The 23,962-nt window shown below is 33.5% G+C and overlaps 2 protein-coding genes and 1 long non-coding RNA gene across 3 annotated transcripts; 1 reads left to right on the forward strand and 2 right to left on the reverse strand.

The window, feature by feature from the left end:
- Nucleotides 1-3,388: 3,388 nt before the first annotated feature.
- LOC145575996 (uncharacterized) lies at nt 3,389-4,507 on the reverse strand. Its single transcript, XR_014098304.1, has 2 exons — nt 4,361-4,507; nt 3,389-3,556 (listed from the first exon to the last, which is right to left on the reverse strand). It is a non-coding gene; the product is annotated as an uncharacterized LOC145575996 (long non-coding RNA).
- A 3,485-nt stretch (nt 4,508-7,992) lies between these two features.
- LOC145574273 (serine carboxypeptidase-like 20) lies at nt 7,993-17,650 on the forward strand. The gene is made up of 14 exons (XM_081632026.1): nt 7,993-8,214; nt 9,162-9,325; nt 9,476-9,552; nt 9,906-10,028; nt 10,156-10,258; nt 13,840-13,877; nt 14,255-14,359; nt 15,955-16,035; nt 16,126-16,377; nt 16,542-16,607; nt 16,731-16,849; nt 16,944-17,057; nt 17,181-17,226; nt 17,369-17,650. The coding sequence occupies exons 1-14, from the start codon at nt 8,060-8,062 to the stop codon at nt 17,450-17,452; spliced, it is 1,527 nt and encodes a 508-aa protein (XP_081488152.1). The 5' UTR covers nt 7,993-8,059; the 3' UTR covers nt 17,453-17,650.
- Nucleotides 17,651-17,880: 230 nt separating this feature from the next.
- LOC145574274 (putative protein phosphatase 2C 33) lies at nt 17,881-23,641 on the reverse strand. The gene is made up of 6 exons (XM_081632027.1): nt 23,118-23,641; nt 22,365-22,903; nt 20,902-21,288; nt 20,706-20,823; nt 18,675-18,898; nt 17,881-18,582 (listed from the first exon to the last, which is right to left on the reverse strand). Exons 2-6 carry the CDS (start codon nt 22,614-22,616, stop codon nt 18,160-18,162), a joined length of 1,404 nt encoding a protein of 467 aa, XP_081488153.1. The 5' UTR covers nt 22,617-22,903; nt 23,118-23,641; the 3' UTR covers nt 17,881-18,159.
- Nucleotides 23,642-23,962: the final 321 nt, after the last annotated feature.

Genomic DNA, 23,962 nt, shown 5'->3' on the forward strand with positions numbered 1-23,962 from the left:
TACAAATAGGATTGCAGATGACACAATATCTTACATTATGACACGAAGATAACTCACATTCTCACAATAAAGGTCATAAATAATGCATACGAGTGCATGACATCCATTTATACAATCTAAGTTTCATATTAGCCAATTTTTAGGTCATGAACACATTCTATAAAGAAATTATGAATCATACCTACAAATATTGCAACAAGATAGGCTAGATGCTCCCCTAAAAAAGAAAGGTGACCAATGACAAAACAAAAAACTTTATACAAATAATAACGTGGTCCTTAATTCCTTATTGAATTATTGGGAGTGCCAATTTGGGACGACCCCTTTAATTTTAATTACTTAAAAGGTAAGTTGTAAGGGGGGTCCTTAATCCTTAGCTAAAAGGAGTGGGGACATATCTTATTTGTGGACAAAGTACAACAAACTACATTATTATTGATAATTTGGCATTTAGTAAGATTGACTTTATAAAGTTTATAGTGGTCTTGCACAGATAATTAAAATTGGATTTTTACTAATCTATAATTCAAAATTAATGCAAATGTCAAGATATCTATGTAAAAGTAAGGGTATATTCTATTCAATTTAATTTCAGTTCAGTTTATTATAGCTTAAATTAGTTCAGTTTAGTTCTTAATTCCCTTCTCTCATAAAATATTCATTTCAACTTTATTTAGTTCAGTTCAGTTCAGTTTAGCTCCAATCAGTTCAGTTTAGCCCAATTCAGTAAGTTAGAACAGGTCCTAATACTATAATGTTCCATTAAAAAAAAAGTAATACTATAATGTTTTGATTATTTGACATTTTTATTTTTTTTAATGTTAGAGTAAATAGCATTTCCCTATAATTGTATAAAGAAAAAGAAAATCATAAATCCTAAGCAATTAAAATTTCAATTGAAAAAAATTGGGATATGAAAGTCAAAAGATTTTGAAAAACAAACGAATAGCTTAATTCAAATATAGTGGATGGATAAGCTTTTTTTTTTTTTTTTTTACTACACAAGATATTTAAATTTTTTATTTCACTTATTTAAATAATGACCAATTTCTGACTCATATGAGCCAAATAAAAGCATGCAATAGCAATAATTTAGAATGGGATAGGCTCGATGCTCCATCAAAAGGTAGGTGATGAAAAAACACAAAACTTTATAATTAAAGTACAACAAACAACATTATTATAAATTTGGTTTGTTGCATAAACACGACATAAAATATTATGCAACCTTTTTATGCTAGTCTAATGACTACATGCATGCATGATGCATCCATGTTATTTCCCATCTTAGCTAAACTACGCATGCATGCATTTATAAAATCATTGTTATTATAATTTTACTACATTTTCTCCTTTTTTGAATAAAAGTCATATACAGTTTTAGGATTAAATTAAAATCAAAATAAGATAATGTATATACAATGTAGCTTAGTTTATTATCTTTAGGAAAGTAAGAGAAATTATAGGGGTTTTGCTAATAAAAATTAAATACAGATAAAATAAATGGTGATAATGGTAATCAATCTCATCCAATTGAAAAATTCAGTAGATTTTAAGAGAAGTGAAGCTTTTATTTGGAATAAATAAATGAGTATATTCTTTGCTTCTACAAGCTTTCCAAAATTATTGCAAGGTCAATTATAGAATCATCAAATTTGTTGAGTGGTTGTTTCTCTCGACTCTGAAGTTCACCTACAGAACTACTATCCTACTGGATATCCTTGTTTTAGATAAGAACCTTTTGGGTATTATTACTACATTAAAGAAAACCAGAAATTTTTATTCTTATTCTTAAAACTTGCAACATTGTAAAAGGATATTAACATGTTCTTATGTGGTAGTGTGGTACTGCAGAAAAACGAATTCTTATATACACTTAAGTGTATGGTGCACCTAATTAAAGTTATTTTCTACTCATTTATTTTGATGAGTATTTTTTATTCAATAATAAAATAAAAATTACTACTCATATTGGATAAACTTTAGCTTGTACCCAAGTCTATATGTACAAGAATTCTCTAATACTCTGTAATAGATACTTGCTTTCAAATATTTAATGATTTTGATGAGAATTTAAATTAAGTCTTACATTCATAAGTTTTACATAGCTTTTTTTTTTTTTTTTAAAAAAAAAAAAGTATTTTCCTAGTTAATTATGTTTTTCAATGACCGCCAATATTTGTCATAATACATAATTTTACATTAAATTAGCATAGGTAGTTGGATCCATCTACTCTTCCTCTTAACCGTCAATCTAGCTGATTACAAAATTGTCTCTCGTCCTGGACTCAAGGTTATCACGGGGCTTTATATGTGGCCGATAATAGGCTTATATTGAAGATTCTCTCATCTATCTAATGAATAGTATCAAGATTTCATAACATCATTATGAAATAGAGAGAGTATTTTTTTTCAGATATAAAATATAATATTAAGAAATATCGTCGAGTAACTAGCTTAGCTACCTAATGCAAATAAGGAACTGATAGTGCTGTCAAATTTCAAACCGAAACCGTTTAACTGTCCGAAACCGACCGACCCAAATGAGAACCGAACCGATTAAAAACCGATTTTTTTGAAACCGAAAACCGACCCGAACCGTATTTTAGTAAACCCGAAACCGAATTGACCCGAATAATGTTAAACCGTATAAGAACCGAACCCGTTAACAAACCGAACCGAATATAAACCGAACTGAATGAAAACCGAACCGAAAAAGAACTGCACCGTATCTAACCCGAAACCGGTTCCAACCCGAAACCGTTTAAACTGGCAAAAAAACCGCTTACACCGAACCGTTAGCAAACTGCTACCCGTTTGCACCGAACCATTTAAAAACCGAACTGATTGTAAACCGAACTGGTTATAAACCGAACCGTTTATGAACCAAACCGCTTCTAAATCGAACCGTTTACAAAAAATTTTATATAATTAAATGGATTTTTTTTTTGATTTTTTTTTTGACGGGATATAATTAAATGGATTAAATATTAGAAATCTTAGAATATTTTTTTAAAAATAGCAAGGCAACACTACTACAAAATTAGCCAAAGAGACCCGTCCAAATTAGCCAAAGAGACTATCTTACCGGCGGTCACTAACTAAGAGAAAGAGACTGCTTGACTAGAGGCGGTCTCTAGATTCAGAAAACTAAGACCACCTATTAAAGATAGGCGGTCTCTTTTTTGTGAAAAACTAAGACTAAGTACTAGAGATAGGCAGTCTCTTTTTTAAAAAATTTGAGACCGCTTATTAAGCTCAACAGGTCTCTCGAGTCCCATTTAAAATAAAAAAAAAATCTTATTTCATTTTACATTTACATTTATAAAAGTTTATCGATATTACTTATTTTTTTATTTTTTTTGCAATATTAAATACTCCTACGAAATACAAAAATATTTCTTAAATGTCATACTTGTATATCTCAAGTGTTACAAATATAATACAAATAGCAATAATGATACACAAAGCAAAAAAAAAAAAATTGTAAATGATATCTTCTAGATCTTCAATTACAAATTTCTCCACTCCAAACTTAGCTTGTAGACATCTTTACCTGTAAAGAAAACAAATATAGACATAGTAAAAAAAAAAAACAAAATTAGTCTATAGTAATATAAATCAGAAATTATACTAACAGATATTAAAGATTAAAAAAAAAAAATCAACCGAACGACGAAATAAAAAGATAAATTTACAAACGAGCATAATAACGAACTGGCAGGAAAAGCAAAAGAATAAATATTAAAAACGAAAAAAAGTACCAGAACAAAATTTTGAAGAACTAAAAAAGGATATTGAGAATAATGAAAATAGAAATAAAATACATCAACATCTCAGATCTGACTATCACATAAGAAGTGAAAAAAAAGAGAATAATGAAAATTAATTAAAAAAAAACGAAGTGATCGAAAATAAACTAAACTAATTATAAACTAGATCTGGCTTAAAAAAAAAGAATTATAAACTAGATCTAACTCTATAAAAGAACTAAAGTTAAAAAAAATGTATAACAAAAAGGGAATAATATTAAAAAGAAAAATCGATTTCAAAAAAGCTCAAAACAAAATCGAAAACACATAAGATTCAAACCTCATAAACAAATTTTGAAGAAAATAAGTTTAACTCCAAGTTCACCTAGAATACCACGATATTCAGCAGCAACATTGTTAATATCACGTTATTAACAAGAAAACTAAATAAAAAATTCAATTATCATAACTAAAAGAAAATTCGAACAAAGTTTTTCAAAAAAAAAACAAAATTTATATACAATTATAAGAAAATAAATTTTCATTAAGGAAAAACGAAAATTTGAAAATTAGCCCTTTAATACGGAAAAACAAAAATACAAACTCACCTTGACAATAGATCTTGAATTATGAGAAAATATCAGTAATTGAAATTTAGAGAAACATGAAGGAAATTAATGGATGAGAAGGAAAGAGAAAAGGAGGAGGGAGAAAGAGATGAGTACTCTCAATAGATTGAAATGAGAGGAGGGAGTTATCAGGAATGAGGCGGAATTATCAACAGCAAAAAATAAAAAAAGCTTTACCCTATCTCAACACCAGTATGAGGAGGACCGTTGATTTTTTTTAATCTATGGTTGAGAGTGGTGATCCGTGTGTGTTGTGGGAGAAAGCATCTAACCATTGATTTTTTAATCTATGGTTGAGAGTGGTGATCCGTGTGTGCTTGTGTGTTGTACATTCATCTACAAAAATATTATTCCCTCAAATCTTTAGTATTTTTTTGCTCCATTTGATCGGGATTAGTGCCCAAGACACGTATTAAAACATCTACTAAACTACTAGTATATCTTTATTTTCATACACGTAAAAATTATAAAAACGTTATATTAATGAAATGTATAAATAGATAAATTTAAAAAGATCACTAATGAAGTAACGAGTCTATAACTTTGTACTAATACATACGAATAACGATGATACGAATATTTAACTATGAGATGGTTAGATGCCATGTGTTAATAATGTGTACATATGATCGATTGAACTAATCAATATTACCTTGTTAATCAGTCATTAGCGTTTTCTTTCATTATACAAATCAAAGCACTTTGTAATATCTTCATGATTTCATGAAAAATTGAAAATATATAATGATAAACGAGTCATAATTAACAGTCTTGTTGACTAATCAAGTATCGAATTACCAAATTACAAATTTCCATTTCACAAGAACTCATCAAATCATGATTATGATACTATGCGTAGTATATAAATGATTAAATAAGAAGCATATAATAAACTAATTGTAAAACAATAATACATTAATAGTTTAATACACTAACTCTTATAATCTACTTCGTAATAAACTAGTAAGATCAATATGACTAAACTTGAAATTGAACATAATATGTATTTATAAAATCAATGAGAATTTGTTTATAATATGATGCCTGAATATGAAATGATTCGCGACTTTATATAAAACTTGTGAACGCAAAAGGTTAGCAAGTACTATCAAATTTCAAACCAAAACCATTTAACTGCCCGAATCCAAACAACTCGATAAACAATTTATTTTTTGAAACCGAAAACCGACCCGAACCGTAATTTAGTAAACTTGAAATGGAACCGATATGAATAACGTTAAAGTGGTTAAACAATCGAAGAACCGAACTAGTTATAAACTGAACCGAAAAAGAACCGAACCAGTTAAAAACTGAACCGAAAAAGAACCGAACCAGTTATAAACTGAACCAAAAAAGAACCGAACTGTTTCTAACCCGAAACCGTTTCCAACCCAAACTGTTTGAACCGGGATAAAAACCGTTTACACCGCACCGTTAACAAACCGCAACCCGTCTGCACCGAACCGTTTACTACCCGGACTGTTTACAACCCGAACCGAATTAAAACCGCTTAAGAATAAACCGAAACCGAATCGAACCGAAAACTATTTAAACCGAACCAAAACCGACCCGTGAGTCAATTAAACCGATTCCAAACCGACCCGATTAAATGCCGAACCGATTTCAAACCGAACCGAAACCGAACTGTCAAACCGTTTTGACAGTGCTAGGAACTGATGTTTCCAGCCTATGTCACGGAAGAACGAAGGTAAGTCACAAGTGAGACAAACAAATTCAAAGCAACGTCGCCTTAATTAAATATCACGTACTAAAATGTTCCAATAACAAGGAGAAGCAAGAGAGAAAGACAAACCTAAAAACTCATTGAAAATGTTGTGGTTCTTGTTTCAAGAGAGATTGCCCCAACTTGCAAGAAAAAGAAAATTCATACTATACGTACGGTCAACATAGTAGTAACCAACCACATCAAGGTCAAGATGTGGCCTTTATCTTTGAAATTAATACTTTTAAGAGGTGTGTCTCACATTATTTGACATATACCAAACGGTTACATATATTTATGCATCCTAGGTGCACCTTGGAGTAACTCGTGGATTTATTGTGGACGTGTTTCATAGATTTTATTTCGACTTAATTTAAATTAACAAGATTTATCGAGACTATTGAAAAAATACTACGCGATAGTTTATATTAACCTTTGATATTTATTTGAACTCCAATATATATATAAATATATATGATATAAGTACAAACTTATCTTACTTAATGTATATACCCATATTAGAGTATAGATAGATGAATATTCATTTCATTCTTTATAACATATATAAATGGTTCTTCTTAATTGAATCCATAAAAAAAAAAAAAAAAAAATTGTCATTAATAAAATTGATGATCCAATTAAAAAATAGGTGGAGAAATGAAGTAATCCTGAAAATTTCAAGAACTATATGCTACAAATTTCAAGAACTATATGATTGAGTATTGCTGTGTTGACCATCCACGCAAAGGACAAGGGGTGATCCTGGAATCAGAAATATTTTCGGTTTTACTGAGTACTTGGTCATAAATAGTGGAAGAAAAAGAGAGAAACCAGAAACCCAAGAAAGGAAAAAAAAAAAAAAAAAAAAAAAAAAAAAAGAGGAATCTTCTCTAATTCTATTAATACTTGCTCCTCAGTCTTCAATCATTTTATTTAGATGATTGAATTGGTCCACAAATGTTTTACTCTTACGCCTAGTTAATCTTACATATAGGATATTAGGAAGTTTTGAAGTATAATTATTAATTATTAACATTTTAAATAAATTTATACAAGTACAATTTTTTTTGCATTACGTAATCTCAAAAAAAAAAAAAAAAAAAAAAAAAAAAAAAAAAAAAAAGTCACCGGTGTATCATCACTACTACCACATGTAGAATTCTTGCAAACTTATCTCAAGTTATGATATATGATAAGAGCGATGCTACTCCGTTAAGGTGTACTACAACAGTACAATATATTATATGTATAAATCTTATAGGGCTCATACAAACATTTTATACATATTCAAAATTATTGTCTACTCCAATTCTCATCAATCAATGTGTAGTGTGAGCTCATACATTTGTATATATCATCAACTACTTATCACTTCTATGGAGTTCTTCTTTCTTAAACTAATAATTGATAGAGCTAATAATGCTTCTTTTAAAAATTTGTTAATGGTTTATCAATCAATATACATATTTATATTACAGAGTACATTAATCAAAATTTAAGAGAGAAATTGGAAAAGAAAATCGGAATTTGAACCGTTGGATTGAAAAAAATCATATGACTATTTGACGAATAATGTATGCAAAACAAATCAAGGGTCAAGAAATGTGTGCTTTGCATGCACTTTACCTCATTTTTTTCAAATTTTATTTTAAATGCACTTTATCTCATTCCACAGCTTTCCATTAGAATATTCCTCCCTATAAAATGGACAGTTTTAGTCTTTTTCTTTTAAAAAAATTCTCCTAATTTCTTAATATAATTTTAATTTTAATTTAATCAACAAAAAACTAAATTCTTGCCAACTTTAATACAATACGGTCACACCCTTTGGCATTTTGTCACTATCTTATGCAACTCATTAAAAATCCAAGTATTTAGCTCTTCCTTTAAACTCCTCGTTTTCGTCGAACTTCTCTTTCTCTCTCTAACATTCTTTCTCCTTAGAAATTAAAGCCATGAAAATACTTGTACTATTTTGCATGGTTATTCTAATTACCATAGTTTCTAATTATGGTAAATTTATCATTATTACTGAAGCTGCTCCTCCTAATTCTCTCATTACTCAACTTCCTGGATTTTCTGCCACTTTCCCTTCTAAGCATTACTCAGGGTATGTGTATGTTGTATGTATGTCTCTTTTCTTCGATTTCATGTAATTCTTGTTCTATATATCTATTTATTGTACATCGAACAGTTTTAGCGTTTTTTATAAATCATCGAAAAAGTGCTATAGATTTGAGATATAATCAATATCGGCTTATATAAAACTTTCTTGTGTTTTTAGAGTTTTATTATATACTCCCTCCGCCCCGGGAGAACGATCCATTTGACCTAATTTTAGTCCCAAAAAGAATGACCCATTTGCATTAAAACACCTACCAATTTGTAACAATATTTGTGCAAAATTAGCTTCCTCATATAAAAATTTGATTTTCCATGTAATTTTATTACTTTCTCTCTCTATTTTTTTTACAAAAATCACGTAAATTTATCTTTTCAATATACTTTTACTTCTTTTTATTTAACTTTCTTAATACCCGCATAATCAACCCAATTGGATCGTTCTTTCGGGGACGGAGGGAGTAGTTGAATAATTCATTGTATTGTATTTTTAGTGACATTATAAAATGTTAAAATACAAAATTTTAGTGTTCTTTTTTCGTAACTACCGTAATTTTTCAATAACTACCTAGTCTCTTGTATTTGTTTGATTAATGGTTAATAATAAGTAATAATACATGTTATTGGGGAGACAAGTGTGCATCAAACACTCGTTACACTCCAAATTCAATTTAAAATAATAATTTAGTAGTCGAGGTTAAGTCACCAACTTATCGCATTCTCCTGATTTAAATTTCGAATTTTATCTTACCTTGACGGGAAAGAAAATTACCATTAATCAAATAAAACGAGTTTTTTTTTTTATTATTATTATTATCTAAGATAATGTATATAATTGCATCTAAACCAACTTACTACGTACGTAATAATTTATACTCGAAATCGACAACTTCCATCGATTTTAGCATAATTGTGTTTCCTTGTATACAAATTAAGGTACATCACATTAGACGGACGTCAAAATAATAAAACATCACCACCAAAGAATCTATTCTATTATTTCGTGGAATCAGAAAGAAATCCAGACAAGGATGCTGTTGTATTATGGTTAAATGGTGGTCCCGGATGTTCGAGCTTTGACGGGTTTGTTTATGAACACGGTAATTTATTACTCCCTCTGTTCCTTTTTATTATTATTACGAGTATTAATTTTATTATATAAACTAGCTAGGAGGTATAGTTTTGTATATGTAGATTTTTTTGCAGGGAATAGTAATGTCATTTTCTGTTCTGAATTTTTGTTTTTGCAGGACCATTTAATTTTCAGGCTGGTAAAACCAAGAACAGCCTTCCTTTGTTGCATCCCAATCCATATAGTTGGTCCAAGGTACTAAATATTAACTATACTGTCTATATTATACTATATTATACTTCGTACTACGGAGTATGATTTTAATTGATTCTAGGCATGTTCTCCTATAAATGTGATGAAATTAAATACTCATATAATCGTAAATAAATTGTTAGGAGATCTTCTTAGCAAGGGATCGAAACTCCTAATGCATCAAAAATAGTACTCGGTGGAAAATAAACTAGAGTTATTAACTTTTAACTTTTATTTGATGGACAATATTGTTTAGATAATTTAAAACTAATTGACCAACGTTAGCTATTGTACGTGTACCTTTATTTAAAATTATGGTTTAATTGTTATATGACATAATTTTATTTTTTTTATAGGTAGCGAGCATTATTTATTTGGATTCTCCAACGGGAGTTGGATTGTCATATTCCGAAAATCAAACCAAGTACCAAACTGGTGACGTACAAACAGCCCGTGATACTCATACTTTTCTCTTAAAGGTAACGTGATTATATTAAAATAAACTTTGTAACTTTTATAAGTACATAATCAGCTTGACTAACTGTGTGTTGTTTGGAAATAGTTGTCACGATGATTTTAATACCTTATTTATACAATTAATTTCAGTGGTTTGAGCAATTTCCGGAATTCAGTAAAAATCATTTTTACGTAGCTGGGGAATCATACGGTGGAATCTATGTTCCAACCCTTGCATCCGAAATAGTAGAAGGTAAATGATGAATAATAATAGCAATTATTTATTTTTTGATTAGTCGTACTAATTATCATTGATCATCATTGATAATAATAGCAACTCCGCCAGTGGGTTTCCCGCTGCCAGTCCCAAGCCTGGATAAAGGAGGAGGGTTACGGTAGGCCAGTGACAGCCAGTATAAAACTTCGTCACATCCCATGACATGAGCCAAACAGATATTTTCGTGGGGGCGTTCCCTACTCAGCGACGCGCTGCACTTCCTAGACCCGGGTGTAGTGATAAGTATGCAAGGGTTGCTAGGTCGTCGCCCAGAAGCGACGCGCCACATTGCCCGAGTGTGGTGTCAAATGAGCAAGGGCGTGCCATTGGGGCGTTCCCTACTGAGCGACGCGCTGCACTTCCCAGACCCGGGTGCAGTGATAAGTATGTAAGGGTTGCTAGGTCGTCGCCCAGAAGCGACGCGCCATATTGCCCAATTGTGGTGTCAAATAATCAAGGGCTTGGAGTTGGGATCAGGAGGGAGCGTGGGAGAAAAGAATTTAGTTTGCGGATTGGTTCTTGGAATGTGGGGTCTCTTACGGGAAAATCAGCAGAATTGGTAGAAGTAATGAAAAGACGACGCGTGAACATCATGTGCCTCCAAGAGACAAGATGGACAGGAGAAGGAGCTCGAGGCTTGGTTTTGGGGTATAAGGTATGGTATGTTGGGCAAGAAACGAGCCACAGAACAAGGAATGGTGGAGCTAGGAACGGAGTTGGTGTGGTTCTCGATGAGAGGTTGGCAAAAGAGGTGATCGAGGTCTATCGGAAGAACGATAGGTTGATAAGGCTGAAGTTGCTATGTGGCAAGGAGATTGTGAATGTTATCAGTGCTTATGCTCCCCAAGTGGGTTTAGATGCAGAAGAGAAACAACAATTTTGGGAGGACCTAGACGAGGTGGTGCAGGGTGTCCACCACTCAGAGAAGTTATATATTGGAGGGGATCTAAATGGGCACGTTGGGGCGAGCCGAGATGGCTATGAGAGTGTCCATGGAGGCTTTGGGTATGGGCAGAGGGACGCCGGTGGTGAAGCTATTATGGATTTTGCCCAATCATATGATTTAATTTTGGCTAATACTTGGTTTAAGAAGAGGGATTCACACTTGATAACTTTTCGGAATGGAGCAAATGCAACTCAAATAGACTTCCTGCTCACAAGGAGCATAGATAGACAAAGTTGCATAAACTGTAAGGTTATCCCAGGGGAGAGTGTGGTCACCCAACACCGGCTATTGGTAATGACTATTCGTCTGAAAGAGAAGGCGAAGAAAAAAGTTAGACAAGAAGAACCAAGGATAAGATGGTGGACCCTAAGGGATGCAAAAGCTAAGGTTTTTACAGAAAAGGTAATTGAAGAAGCGGATTGGGATGGAGAGGTGGATCCGGACATGACTTGGTTACGAATGAAGAACTGTTTCCTAAGAGTGGCCAAAGAGGTCTTAGGGGAAGTAAGGGGAAGAACTTCGGTACAGAGAGATACTTCGTGGTGGAATGAAGAGGTGAAAGCAGTAATTAAGCAAAAAAGGGAATGCTATCAAGCCTTAGGAAAATGTAGGAGTGATGAAACCTTTGCAGCGTATAAGGAGGCTAAGAGTAAGGCAAAGGCAGCTGTTCGCCAAGCAAAAGAAAAGGCATATCAGGAGGTTTATGAAAAGCTTGATTCCAAGGAGGGAGAAAGGATCATTTATAAGATGGCAAAGAGAAGACAAGAGGCAAGGAAGGATATTGGCATGGTGAAGTGTGTCAAAGATAAGAACCAAATGGTCCTAGTGCAAGAGGAGGGCATCAAGGACAGGTGGAAGGGGTACTTCGATGAATTATTTAATGGAAGTAATGGAGTTGTGATAGGAGATACCTCTATGAGTGATGAAGAAATCAACATGGAGTATGTGCGAAGGATTAGGAGAGTAGAGGTGGAGATTGCACTGAGGAAGATGAAACCTAAGAAGGCGGTTGGCCCTGATGGGGTACCGATAGAGGTGTGGAGGTGTTTGGGTAAGATTGGTATTGATTGGTTAACAAACCTTTTCAACAAGATATGGACGGCTACAAGGATCCCACAAGATTGGAGGAAGAGCACCTTGGTCCCGGTTTATAAAAACAAAGGAGACGCTCAAGATTGTTCTAACTATCGAGGAATTAAGCTTATGAGCCATACTATGAAGTTGTGGGAAAGGGTGATTGAACAAAGGTTGAGGGCATGCACAAGCATTTCAGATAACCAATTTGGTTTTATGCCTGGGAGATCTACTATGGAGGCAATCCATTTGATAAGACAAATGATGGAGTTTTATAGGGTAAAGAAGAAAGATCTTCATATGGTCTTTATTGATTTAGAGAAGGCATATGACAAGGTGCCAAGAGAGATACTTTGGTGGGCAATGTTGAAGAAAGGTATCCCACGAAGGTATGTAGACCTAGTTAAGGATATGTATCGGGATGTGTCAACAAATGTGAGGACATGCGGAGGGTTGACAAAAGATTTCCCTATTACAATCGGATTGCATCAAGGGTCTGCATTAAGCCCTTTTCTTTTTGCAACGGTTCTAGATGAAGTAACTAGACCAATTCAAGATGAGGTTCCATGGTGTATGTTGTTCGCAGATGATATCGTTTTGGTGGATGAGACTAAGGATGGGGTTAATGTCAAGTTGGAGCAATGGAGGCAAAGGTTGGAATCTAGAGGGTTTAAGCTAAGTCGGAGTAAGACTGAATATTTGGTATGTCGTTTTGGCACTCAGAGGGGGACAAGCAATGAAGTGGTGAGTTTGGATGGAAAGGATTTGACCATGAGTGAATGTTTTAAGTACCTAGGGTCGATCATCCAGAAGAATGGTGACATTGATCAAGACGTGACCCACAGGATTAAGTCAGGGTGGCTTAAATGGAGAGCGGCCACGGGAGTGTTATGCGACCGCAGCATTCCCTTAAAGTTGAAGGGAAAATTCTACAGGACTGCCATAAGACCAGTGTTGCTCTATGGTACAGAATGTTGGGCTTCTAAGAAAGAGCATATTAAAAAGATGGAGGTTACGGAAATGCGCATGTTAAGGTGGATGTGTGGAAACACTTTAAGAGATAGAATCAGAAATGAGGTTATTCGCAAGAAAGTAGGTGTGGCGGGCATTGTAGATAAATTAAGGGAAAATCGTCTGCGTTGGTTTGGACATGTAAGACGGAGACCCGAGGGTGCACCGGTGCGAAGAGTGGAAGAGTGGGACCATGGAGGGATTAAACGAGGAAGAGGGAGACCAAAGATGACTTGGTTGGAAGGAGTGAGGAAGGATATGAAGTGCATGGATTTACGTGAGGATGAAGTTTTGGATCGTAAGGGATGGAGGAGAAAGATTTATGTTGATGACTACACGGAATAATCAAATTTGGTTCATGTTAGCCGACCCCACTTTTGGGATTAAGGCTTTGATTGATTGATTGATTGATTGATCATTAAGAAGTTTCTCATTATTCTTACTTGTCATTAAAATCTTTATTCAAATCACTATTTTATCAATTTCTACCGCATATGATTCAATTTTATCTCTTTAATTATTGCAGGGCTTAAAGCTAAAGTTAATCCCACTATCAATTTCAAGGTAATAAAATTGTCATATCATCATTTTGTGACTAACACCACTTCAATTCCAAGTGGTTGATATTAATCTCAATCATAATTATCACCAAGAAGTGGCCTAATCAATATAGTAATTTATAATACATCTGTTTTCTAGATTCAGTTGTCACGATATTAATTCATTTTACATTATGAATGTAACTATTTTAATTTTTGTACTACACCACTTCCAGGTGGGTGACATTGATCTCACTCACAAATTCACATTCATGGCCGAGAAGTGCCCTATTATATTTTGCACTACAACATTATCTGTCCAAATTTAATTGTCACAGTATTAGTTCAATTTATGTTATCAATGTAACCATTAATCAGGATTAATTCGGCTTTTAAATGCAGGGATATGTGGTAGGAAACGGTGTAACGGCAGAACAAAAATATGATGGGAATGCTTTGTTGCCATTTGCACATGGGATGGCATTGATATCAGATGATCTTTACAGGGTAAGCCTAATATGTACCTAATATTTACAACCCACACGACCACACCCTCCTGTACATGCTAGAAAAATTAGGTGGTAAACTTTAATTGCATGTCAAAACTATGTCAATTTAATATGAATAGTTTTGATGTATGATTAAATTTGTTAAGACTTTTAAAGTTGACATGTTATATGAGTAGTTTTGCCAATTTGTACTCCTTTAGATCGAACTTGAGTGACTTATTGAAAATGATAGTCAAATTTGGTAGACCATAATCATTGATAAGCCAAAACATATAATAATATTAAACATGCGAGTATTGCTTTTAGTTCCTTTTTTAATTTCATTATTGATTTTTGTTGCTAATTAATTTGTAAAAATTATTAATCATTAGTTATATAAACTCTGTATTGGATCAAATTAGACGAGGTTAAATATATTTTTGAAATCATGTAATTTTTCAAATCTTAGTAGTGTATGTAGTTTTTCAAATATAACTTATACTAGTCAGACTTGGATATGTTTTCAAGTGTTAAACTCGACTATATTGTACTAAAATTTCATTATTTTTGCCTATATATGAAAGGTCGGGGGTGTCCTATCCATATTCGGGTGTCTGATAATGCAAAGTTGATGGATCTATAAAGGGGTAGAAAAAGGTTATAAAGAGATACACAAATCTAAAAAAGAGAGTATGAAAGAATGGTTGATTGTGCTCAATTGACCCACAAGGGCAGAATTGCTACAAACCCCCAAAAAATTCTTATAGAAATTGCTGACAACTTTCACTTTCGCACTGACCTCAAAAAACTGAATTAGTTTAAGCTTTATTTTGATGACATTGGCCTCAATTGCAGAGAGGTTTTGGCCCACTACCAAGTTGTTAGATAAAAGTCCAAAATTAGTTGATAAGCATGATATCTTGAAATTGACTTCTCTTTTAGTCGGTACAAAATAAAGATTTTTACAATTTATCAAGAAAAAGAAATATGAAAAAATATAAAGAAAATAGGAGTACTGGTACTAATATGATGTCAATTGCATTTACTTCATATTGTACAATTTAACAAACTGCTGAACTGCCTACTGATGATGTTGCCTCATCATGCATAGGAATTTGTGTGTTGAAATCTACGAGGGGTATATGGGGGATAATCTTAGCTCGATGTTTTAATTAGTGTAGACGAACGCTACCCTTTCAAATTAGTTTGAAGGCTTATAAAAGAAAAGAGAGTTAAACACTTTAGAGGTATTCACATTCCTTGTATCGTTTATACAACAGTCAAGTCTTTAATGTCATTTCGAAAGAGAGGAGGTCTAGAGAATTAGTAAATTACTAGTGAAATAAGCTTGATTAAGTTAAGGTAGGATATGTTTTGTCAATGTACTAGTAATTGGACCAAGACTTAAGCAGGCCCAAACACAATAAATTAAGAGGAAAGTAAACTGTAAAATGGTAGCTAACTTAACTACTTTTGCCTCCTTTGAGTAGCATTATATTAAATCACTATGGTAACATCCGATGAGATTACGGAGTAGAATGATGCAAAAATCAAAACGTTTTAATAATTACTTCGTAATGCAAGTAAAATGGTTTATGTTATGCATTATTTCAGGAGTTCACAAACAGTTGTGGATTGGACATAGAGAGTGACGGCGTTCCTGAGTGCCAGGGTTACAGAGACAAGTTATATAAGGTATAATTCTGTAAAAAAAAAAAAAATGTATTTTTCCATACATATTAATTAATTAATTTGCAAATAAAATCATTCCAATTGAAATTGCAGGCTATACAAGGTTTAAATATCTATGATATTCTTGAGCCATGCTACCATAACCCAGGAAATGAGCACACACAGAATTTGAGCTTGCCTAACAGCTTCAAACAACTAGGTGTGACAGACAAACTACATCCTGTAAGGAAAAGAATGTTCGGCCGTGCTTGGCCTTACCAAATGCTTGTCAAAGATGGCCTTGTTCCTTCATGGCCCGAGCTTAACTCCTTACAAACTGATCGTCGAGTTTCTGTTCCTTGCACTGTAAGACCCTATTTTCTTGTCACGAATCTAATGTTGTACACATGTAACATGTTATGTAGGTTGTACTACGAGTACATACTTCGTAATAACCAACTTATAACCTTAATGAGCTACTTTTTGACAGTACAGCTTATAATAATGTGATGAAAAAAATTACTATGCAGAGTGATGAAGTTGCTGCTGCTTGGCTAAACAATGAATCAGTTAGGAAGGCGATCCATGCAAAATCGGTATGATTGTTATTTTGTTGATGTTAAAATGTCTTTCTTACAAAGTTTATTTCCAATTTATTAGATTACAACTTTTTCTAATTAGGTAACCTTAATAATGAAATTTTATGATGGTGTTTATAGGTAAATGAGATAGGTTCTTGGTCATTATGCATGTCATTAGTGTTTAATCATGACGCTGGAAGCATGATTAAGTACCACCGAAACCTCACTACCCAAGGTTACAGAGCACTAATATATAGGTAAATGAGATGGGTTCTTCTTGATTTAATTATGATTTGGATTATCAAAGGCTATAGATTGGTTAACAACTTTAATTTGTTTTACTTTTTACAGTGGAGATCATGATTTGTGTGTTCCTTACACCGGCACACAAGCATGGACTAGTTCACTAGGGTATCAAATTTTGGATGAATGGAGACCTTGGACGTCTAATAATCAAGTAGCAGGGTAAATTTTCATATATTTCTATGTTATCAATCACTTTAAGTCGAATTGATGTATTTTTCCAGCAGTAAATATGGCTTCTTTAGAATTTATGTTCATTTCTTTCGTGTATGTATATCATTACAGGTATGTACAAGCATACGAGCACAATCTCACCTTTATCACCATTAAGGTTAGTCGCGATCTATTGTCTTATACTCCGTACATGGTTGAAGATTGACTAATTTCCATTGAAGTATATCTTAATTTACACTTCGAAATGTCGTTTTTGTGACAAATTGTATTTCTCTTGTCCAAATTGTGCATGGGTGCAGGGAGCAGGACACACGGTTCCAGAGTACAAGCCAAGGGAGGCATTAGATTTTTTTAGCCGTTGGTTGGAAGGAAAGTCTATTTGATGGAAACCATCAAAAACTACAGACTTTAAATTTGGTAAAAAGAATATGAAAAGAAACAAAGATTTTAGGATTTGTGTTTCAATGATATAGCTGCAAAACTTCACTTTGTATAAATACAAAGATGTATCCTGAGATTGTGCCAAAGAATGTTGGTACAGTTTAAATTTCTTACTTGAATGAAAATCATGTGTTGCTCTATTACAATGGCGAAACTAGAAAAATAATTGTGTTTAGAGATCAATTTTAAGATAAATATAACAAGAACTCGTATGTCAAGAAGATATTCACTGGTTACACAACACAAGTCTAGAAGAAAACTCCTCACAACACGAACTCATCACACATCACATAATCATTTATCGCTTGCTGCAATATGCAACAATTATCACATCAAACCAGGTTGTACAGTATATCAGAAGGGCAAAATATAATCAACAAATTACAATATTTTTTATTTTTTTTTAATGATTTTACAAAATTTAAGGCTAACCGACTACAGCTATAGAGGATTACTTCCCAGGACCCTAATATTACTGGGCAAGTCTATCCTGTTCAAATTACAACTTCTGTAGATAGATATAGTAACTGAGTAACTATAAAAAATTACAGGACGACAATAAAAGAGCAAGAGAAGAAAAATAAAAAGTTTACAGCCAAGCTGACACTCCTACTCTTACATTGTTCAGAGCCTTCGTCTCAAAGTTTTCTTATCCTACTTTCCCTGGTGTGAACCTCGGCAGGTTCAACAGGGTATTCACCCGGGTAACACCGTCTAAGGCTGAATAGTCATCCAAGAGCATGTCATCCTCTGTAGCAACCTTTTCATCGACCTCGCTAGTTTGCTGATCAACAGTGGTTGGGCCATTGGCATGCTCTTTATCAGCCCCAGCTTGAGCTGGTTCTGCTGAAATTGGATGATCTTTCTCTTTGGAAGCAAAAGCAGAAGATATGTTGTCTGTGTTTGAGTCAAGGAAAAGACAAACCACAGCACAATCATCTGTCTTAGAAGTCGGGTATCTCATTTTCCATCCTCGGACGGCTGTTTCAACCAGAGCTCTAGCAGCAGTGGATCGTGAAGGGGCTCCTGCTACAATGTCAACCACTTCTTTGTTCGAGAGGACATCCCAAATCTGTCAGGAGTTGCAATATGGTGTATAATTAATAAAAGGTTAGAGACAAAGGAATAAAAAGAAAAGTGGTTGGCATTGAACATAAGTCATACCCCATCAGTAGCCAAAATAATGAATTCATCCTTCTCAGTGAGGCGCCTATATGATATGTCTGGCACCGCTATAAGGCCAAAATCCTTTAGGCAGAAGTCTCCAAATGCTCGTGCCATGGCAAGGCCCGGTGAATCATTGTTTGGCAGCCAAACCCGGGCAACATCAGGTTCATCTTGAAGTGCAAAAACACGACCTCTACACTTCTTAATTCTCTCTGCTTCCGCTGAAATGAAGAAAAACAAATACATGATGAACAACAAAAACTTCAAGAAATGCTGCAATACGCTAAATTTCAAAGGCACAGTAAGCCTATAGTGAAAGACTTCCACGACAAAAGCCAGAGAAACTAGGAAACAATCATGTTTGGCCGTCTGCAATGTCCAAAACACATGCATATCCTATCTTAAATTGGAGCCACATCACACAGGCTCCTCCCCCCTCTCCCTCTTTGTTATTGCCAAATTATAAGGCAAATGGCAACTAAATTATCACCCGGTGTCATCCTACACAAAAATGCATAAAGAAGGCTCCTTTGCAGTCTCTATACTGCTTAAAGCTGTACAAGTAATATACCAGATACAAGCTACTTTCAAATTCAAATATCAATGATTTGCAATAAACTAATTAAATACATGGTCCTAATTGGTCTGATGATTTGAGGTACTGCAGCTCCTAGACTTCTATCCAGTTCTCTTGGCATTTTTTTTTTCAAAAAACTATTCCTAAACAGGTGCATCGTTAATAGAACACCTAATGCACACAAGCAACTCGCTCCACTAGACATGTTCATCGAAACCATCACTGAAAAAACACTACTTGTATTATTGTCTTCTAAATGGGGAGCAAAGCATCAGCATCAGGGTAGTACAACCATGTAGAGAACCATCTAATGCAAAGCATCAGCTCAGAAAACACTAAGGTATTTGCCAAAACACCAAAAAATTGTTTGTGTTCTATAACAGCTTAAGATTGCGTACTGGGTTCCACAATTTATTCTTAAAAACTCCAAGTGTCGCATGACAAACTTTAACTGACAAGTGTCAGTGGCTCCACCGGTGGATTTTGTTGATCAAATACTCCATAGCTAATAAATAGCTATATAAAAATGTGACTGATATAAAACAAATGCTTAACTGAAAGAATGATTTCAAGGGTAGATAATATTAAAAATAGGCATCGTCAAAGAGAAAGCAGAAAAATAAATCAGCAAGAATTACTATTCTGGTTTCTGGACCACAAAAAATCACCACACTATCTCAACAACTGCCTGACCAAATCCATCATAGGTAAAAGCCATGTTCACTATGTTGAAGATATCGTAAAATATTTATACTCCATATGGTTTATTAGAACGAAATCAACTCATCCACATGTGCATTAACACTGAAGTCAAGTAGTCAACCCATTTCAATAATTCACAGCATTCCTAAGCTGAAAACCCATTTATTACATCAATAAAAAGAGAGGGAGAGATAAAACAAAAGCATACATCCTAGACATTTACACTATTTAGAAAGCGATAGCATCCATCCAAGATAACAAAGTTACACAAAAAAAGAAACTGTGCCACATAGCATTAAGCTATTCAGAAAACAATACCAAAATCAAGGTACAAATTAACATTTCTAACGAAACATTAAATTAAAAACCGTATCAAAAAGCATTTATCTTGAGACAGTTCACCGGTCCACCAGGACTCAACAACAGAAATTACTTATCAGAGTTATCACATATCTCATGGACTAGATAGTGAAAGAAAGAAGTAGCGAAGTTCAAATTGATCCATATCAAACAAAATAACAGCAACTGAAGAATCTCTTAGGAATAAAGAACATCATGAACAATGCAAGCGTTTAATTGATAAAGCATGTGTTTTGTTGCTAAGATATACAGAAACAAACAGCAGTGAAAGAGCACATGCTACTGCTTCTGAATTGAGATGCATGCTTTCTTAAATCAAAATTATAGGCATAGCATACAGGCAGGCATTATTTTTTTAAAAAAAAATGAGTCATGAAGGAGAAACAAACCTGGCAGATTTGGTTTAAGATCCACAGTCAACTGCACAGCAACTAGAGTATTGTCAACATCTCTGGTCCCTAGCACCGCTCTCGAGTCACCAACATTTCCAATAACAAGGTCTTGCCCCTAATCATAGTCAATTGCTTAAGCAACTTATTTATATAAAGAATCCTACAAGTATCAAATAAAATTTTGTCCACAAACCTGCTTTATAAATGTCACTGCTGTAGTTCCACTACAAAAGCAATCAACACTTGTGTGTACTCTTAATTCCCGGTCCATGATTCTGAAAGCTTTTAGAAATGATTCTTTCAGGATCTGGTAAATTTCTGGGTCTTTCTCTGTTTCTTCAAGATCAACAGAGACCCTGGAATCTTCATCAGCAGATATAAATGAAGTATCTTCTGAATTCATGCTGCTAGAGTTAAGACTGATCTCTCTGAGAACTTCTTCACTTTTTGCATTCACTTCCCACTGAGCATGTAACTTCTGAGGAAGGGAATCCCTTACTTTCCTAGCAACCATATGGCCATATGGTCCATGTCCATCAAAAACCCCACAAAAAATAGTATCATTTCTTGAGCAAAAGTTCTGCAAATAAGGATAATATTAAGTAATTAGCAAAGATAGCTCGTTAACTTTACAGGAACATCATCAATTCTCAAACACATACAGAATAGCTCTAGGTCTGGAGTGAAAGAGACAATATCTCAAAAGAATCTCCTTTCACATTATGACATAGAAGAAGATGAAATTGAAATACACTTGGAAAGACTGTGTGCAAAGGAGACAGAGACATATGACTATACGAGTATAGAAAAATAGAATGTTGGTTCAGACATCTAGTCAGATGCAAATCAATTCAGGATGTCACATCACAGTCAAACTACCAATCATACAAGTCAATTCTACTTAGTATGCAATTAGTAGCCGAGTTTCAGTGGCAATAATCATGGTCTAAAATGAAATATTATGTATATTAGAGTTTCAGTGGCAAACGGATATAGCAGATTACCTATATTAAAATGCATGTTGGATAAGGATGAATATAGTTATTTCTTATCTATTATTGAGGAAAAACTGGATAAGAAAGAAACTAGCTGAGAAAACAAAATTGGACAAGGAATTATAGGATAATACAAAAAAATACTAAATGAATACAAAAAGGAATGCATACTAAACTATAGATAATGATAAAATCATTACTCAAACACAATATAAAGCTTAAATAGAGAAGGTGATGTTTCAACCAGAATAATGATAAATTTATTTTAATAAACCCATTTGAACAAGAACAAGGCCTAAAAATTAATTAGTTTTAAAAAATTGGAGAGGGCCATAGCAAAGAGCTAATTATGCCAGGTGATGAAAGTTAATGAGCAAATTATAAGAAGCCAAACACAAATGGTCATTCCAGATGTCTACAGCTCGGATTTCGAAACAACCAATCATACATTCTTATCCCACTTCTAATTTCATTACTACGTACACAATCTACTTATCCATAAAGGCATAAATTAACTTTCACCCATCAAAATCAAATTTTACAGTAAATCAGAAACAATTAATCAATAGTTATCACAATCAACATCTCATAACATCAAATTTTAGCAAAACAAAAAGATGCATAAACATAAACATAAACAAAATTGGATTAAAAACCTCACCTCCCAAACAATCATAGCATCCTGGTTGGTTCCCTTCTTCCCCTGCTGAGTAAACAAAGAGGCAACCTCGGTGGAACCATTAAAGAACAACCGGCCCGGGATCTTGCACAGGTACTCATCCTTCCTATGATCAAAGGAATTACCCCGAGACCCGAATCGTTTCTTGGCATTCTTCTTCCTCCTAACCCCTAAACCCGCGGACGGAGAACCGGGGAGAGGGCTCCTGCTTTCCGCAGATAAGCAGGACCCCATTCTCAGGGCCCTGATTATATTTAGTAAGCACTCCAGACCAGCTACACAATCACACCCTCTATATTCAATTGAGGGATCCGTCACTGCTAATGTTACAAAATGACCCTCTATTTTTACTTTCTAATCAAATTCCAAACTATGAATTTATGAATTCAAATCAAATTCAACCCTAACAATTACAAACCAAACTATACAATCAAATCAACCACTATAACTTTAGCATATGCTTTGATTCTTCAAATGCACAATTTACACCCAAAGAATTACGAATTTATACTCCCAAATTCCTGAAAATAATAATAACAATTATAACATTAACAATAATCAGAGAATCATAAACTTCCACCAAAAGAGAAGAATAAAAAAAAAATCTTTTTTTATTTCTCTTCCTTTATTCCCACAACACAAAAAATTGCATAAAGTAAGAGATCTAAAAAATCACCAAAAATCAATTTCACTTTTTTTATATTTCCAATGGAAATGTTAGAGTGAAGCACCTACTTTTTCAGAAGCGCCACCATTCCATTCCACCAAATTCTTCACAAAAAAGCGACGAATTTTCTTCAGCAATTCTTCGAATCAAATTCGAAACCCTAACTTCCGATAATCTCTCTTAACAATTAACCCCACTTAATTAATGATCATGAAACCTCCCAATGAAGCAATTAATTCATTAAACCTCTTTAAACACGGATCAATTAATGTCTAAGAGAGAGATTAACAAAATAAATTGAAATTTCAGCACAAAAAATTCAGAGCTCAGAACTTGCAGCGAAATCAACAAGAGTTCATGGAGCACGAAAAAGGAGAAAACGAAAATGGATAATTCGAAGAAAATAATAAAAATGGTGAAGAAAAAATTGCTGAAAATTCAATGAAAAATGGAGATTAGAGGAGAGAGAAAATCGCAACAACCCAAAAAACAGTGATCAGAAGAGAAGGCAAAATAAGAATATATGAAGAAAGAGAGAGGAGGAGGAGGAAGAAGGAAGAAGAAAGGAGGTTTCTCTCTCTAGAAATATTTTTTTTTTGCTATCTCTCTATTTTCACCACCATGGAAAATGTTTTTATATAACATTTTAAGAAAATATATTTATTTATCCAAAACTTATTTAACAATAATATTTTTTTTTTTGGTAATAAGAGTGTATGTGGATGGATAATGATGAGTTAAATCAAATTAATAAAAATTGATGAATAGTTTTGTGATTTTTTTTATTATTATTATATGTAGAGAGAGAAATAATAATAAGGTTAGTAACGATTTTTTTATTATTATTTTATTATTGAGCTGTAACGGACAGAACTTGAAAAATTGAAAAAACGTGTATTTCAATTTGTAAGGT

This window comes from Chenopodium album, chromosome 13 (genome assembly GCF_948465745.1).
Source record: "Chenopodium album chromosome 13, dcCheAlbu1.1, whole genome shotgun sequence".
NCBI lineage: Eukaryota > Viridiplantae > Streptophyta > Magnoliopsida > Caryophyllales > Amaranthaceae > Chenopodium > Chenopodium album.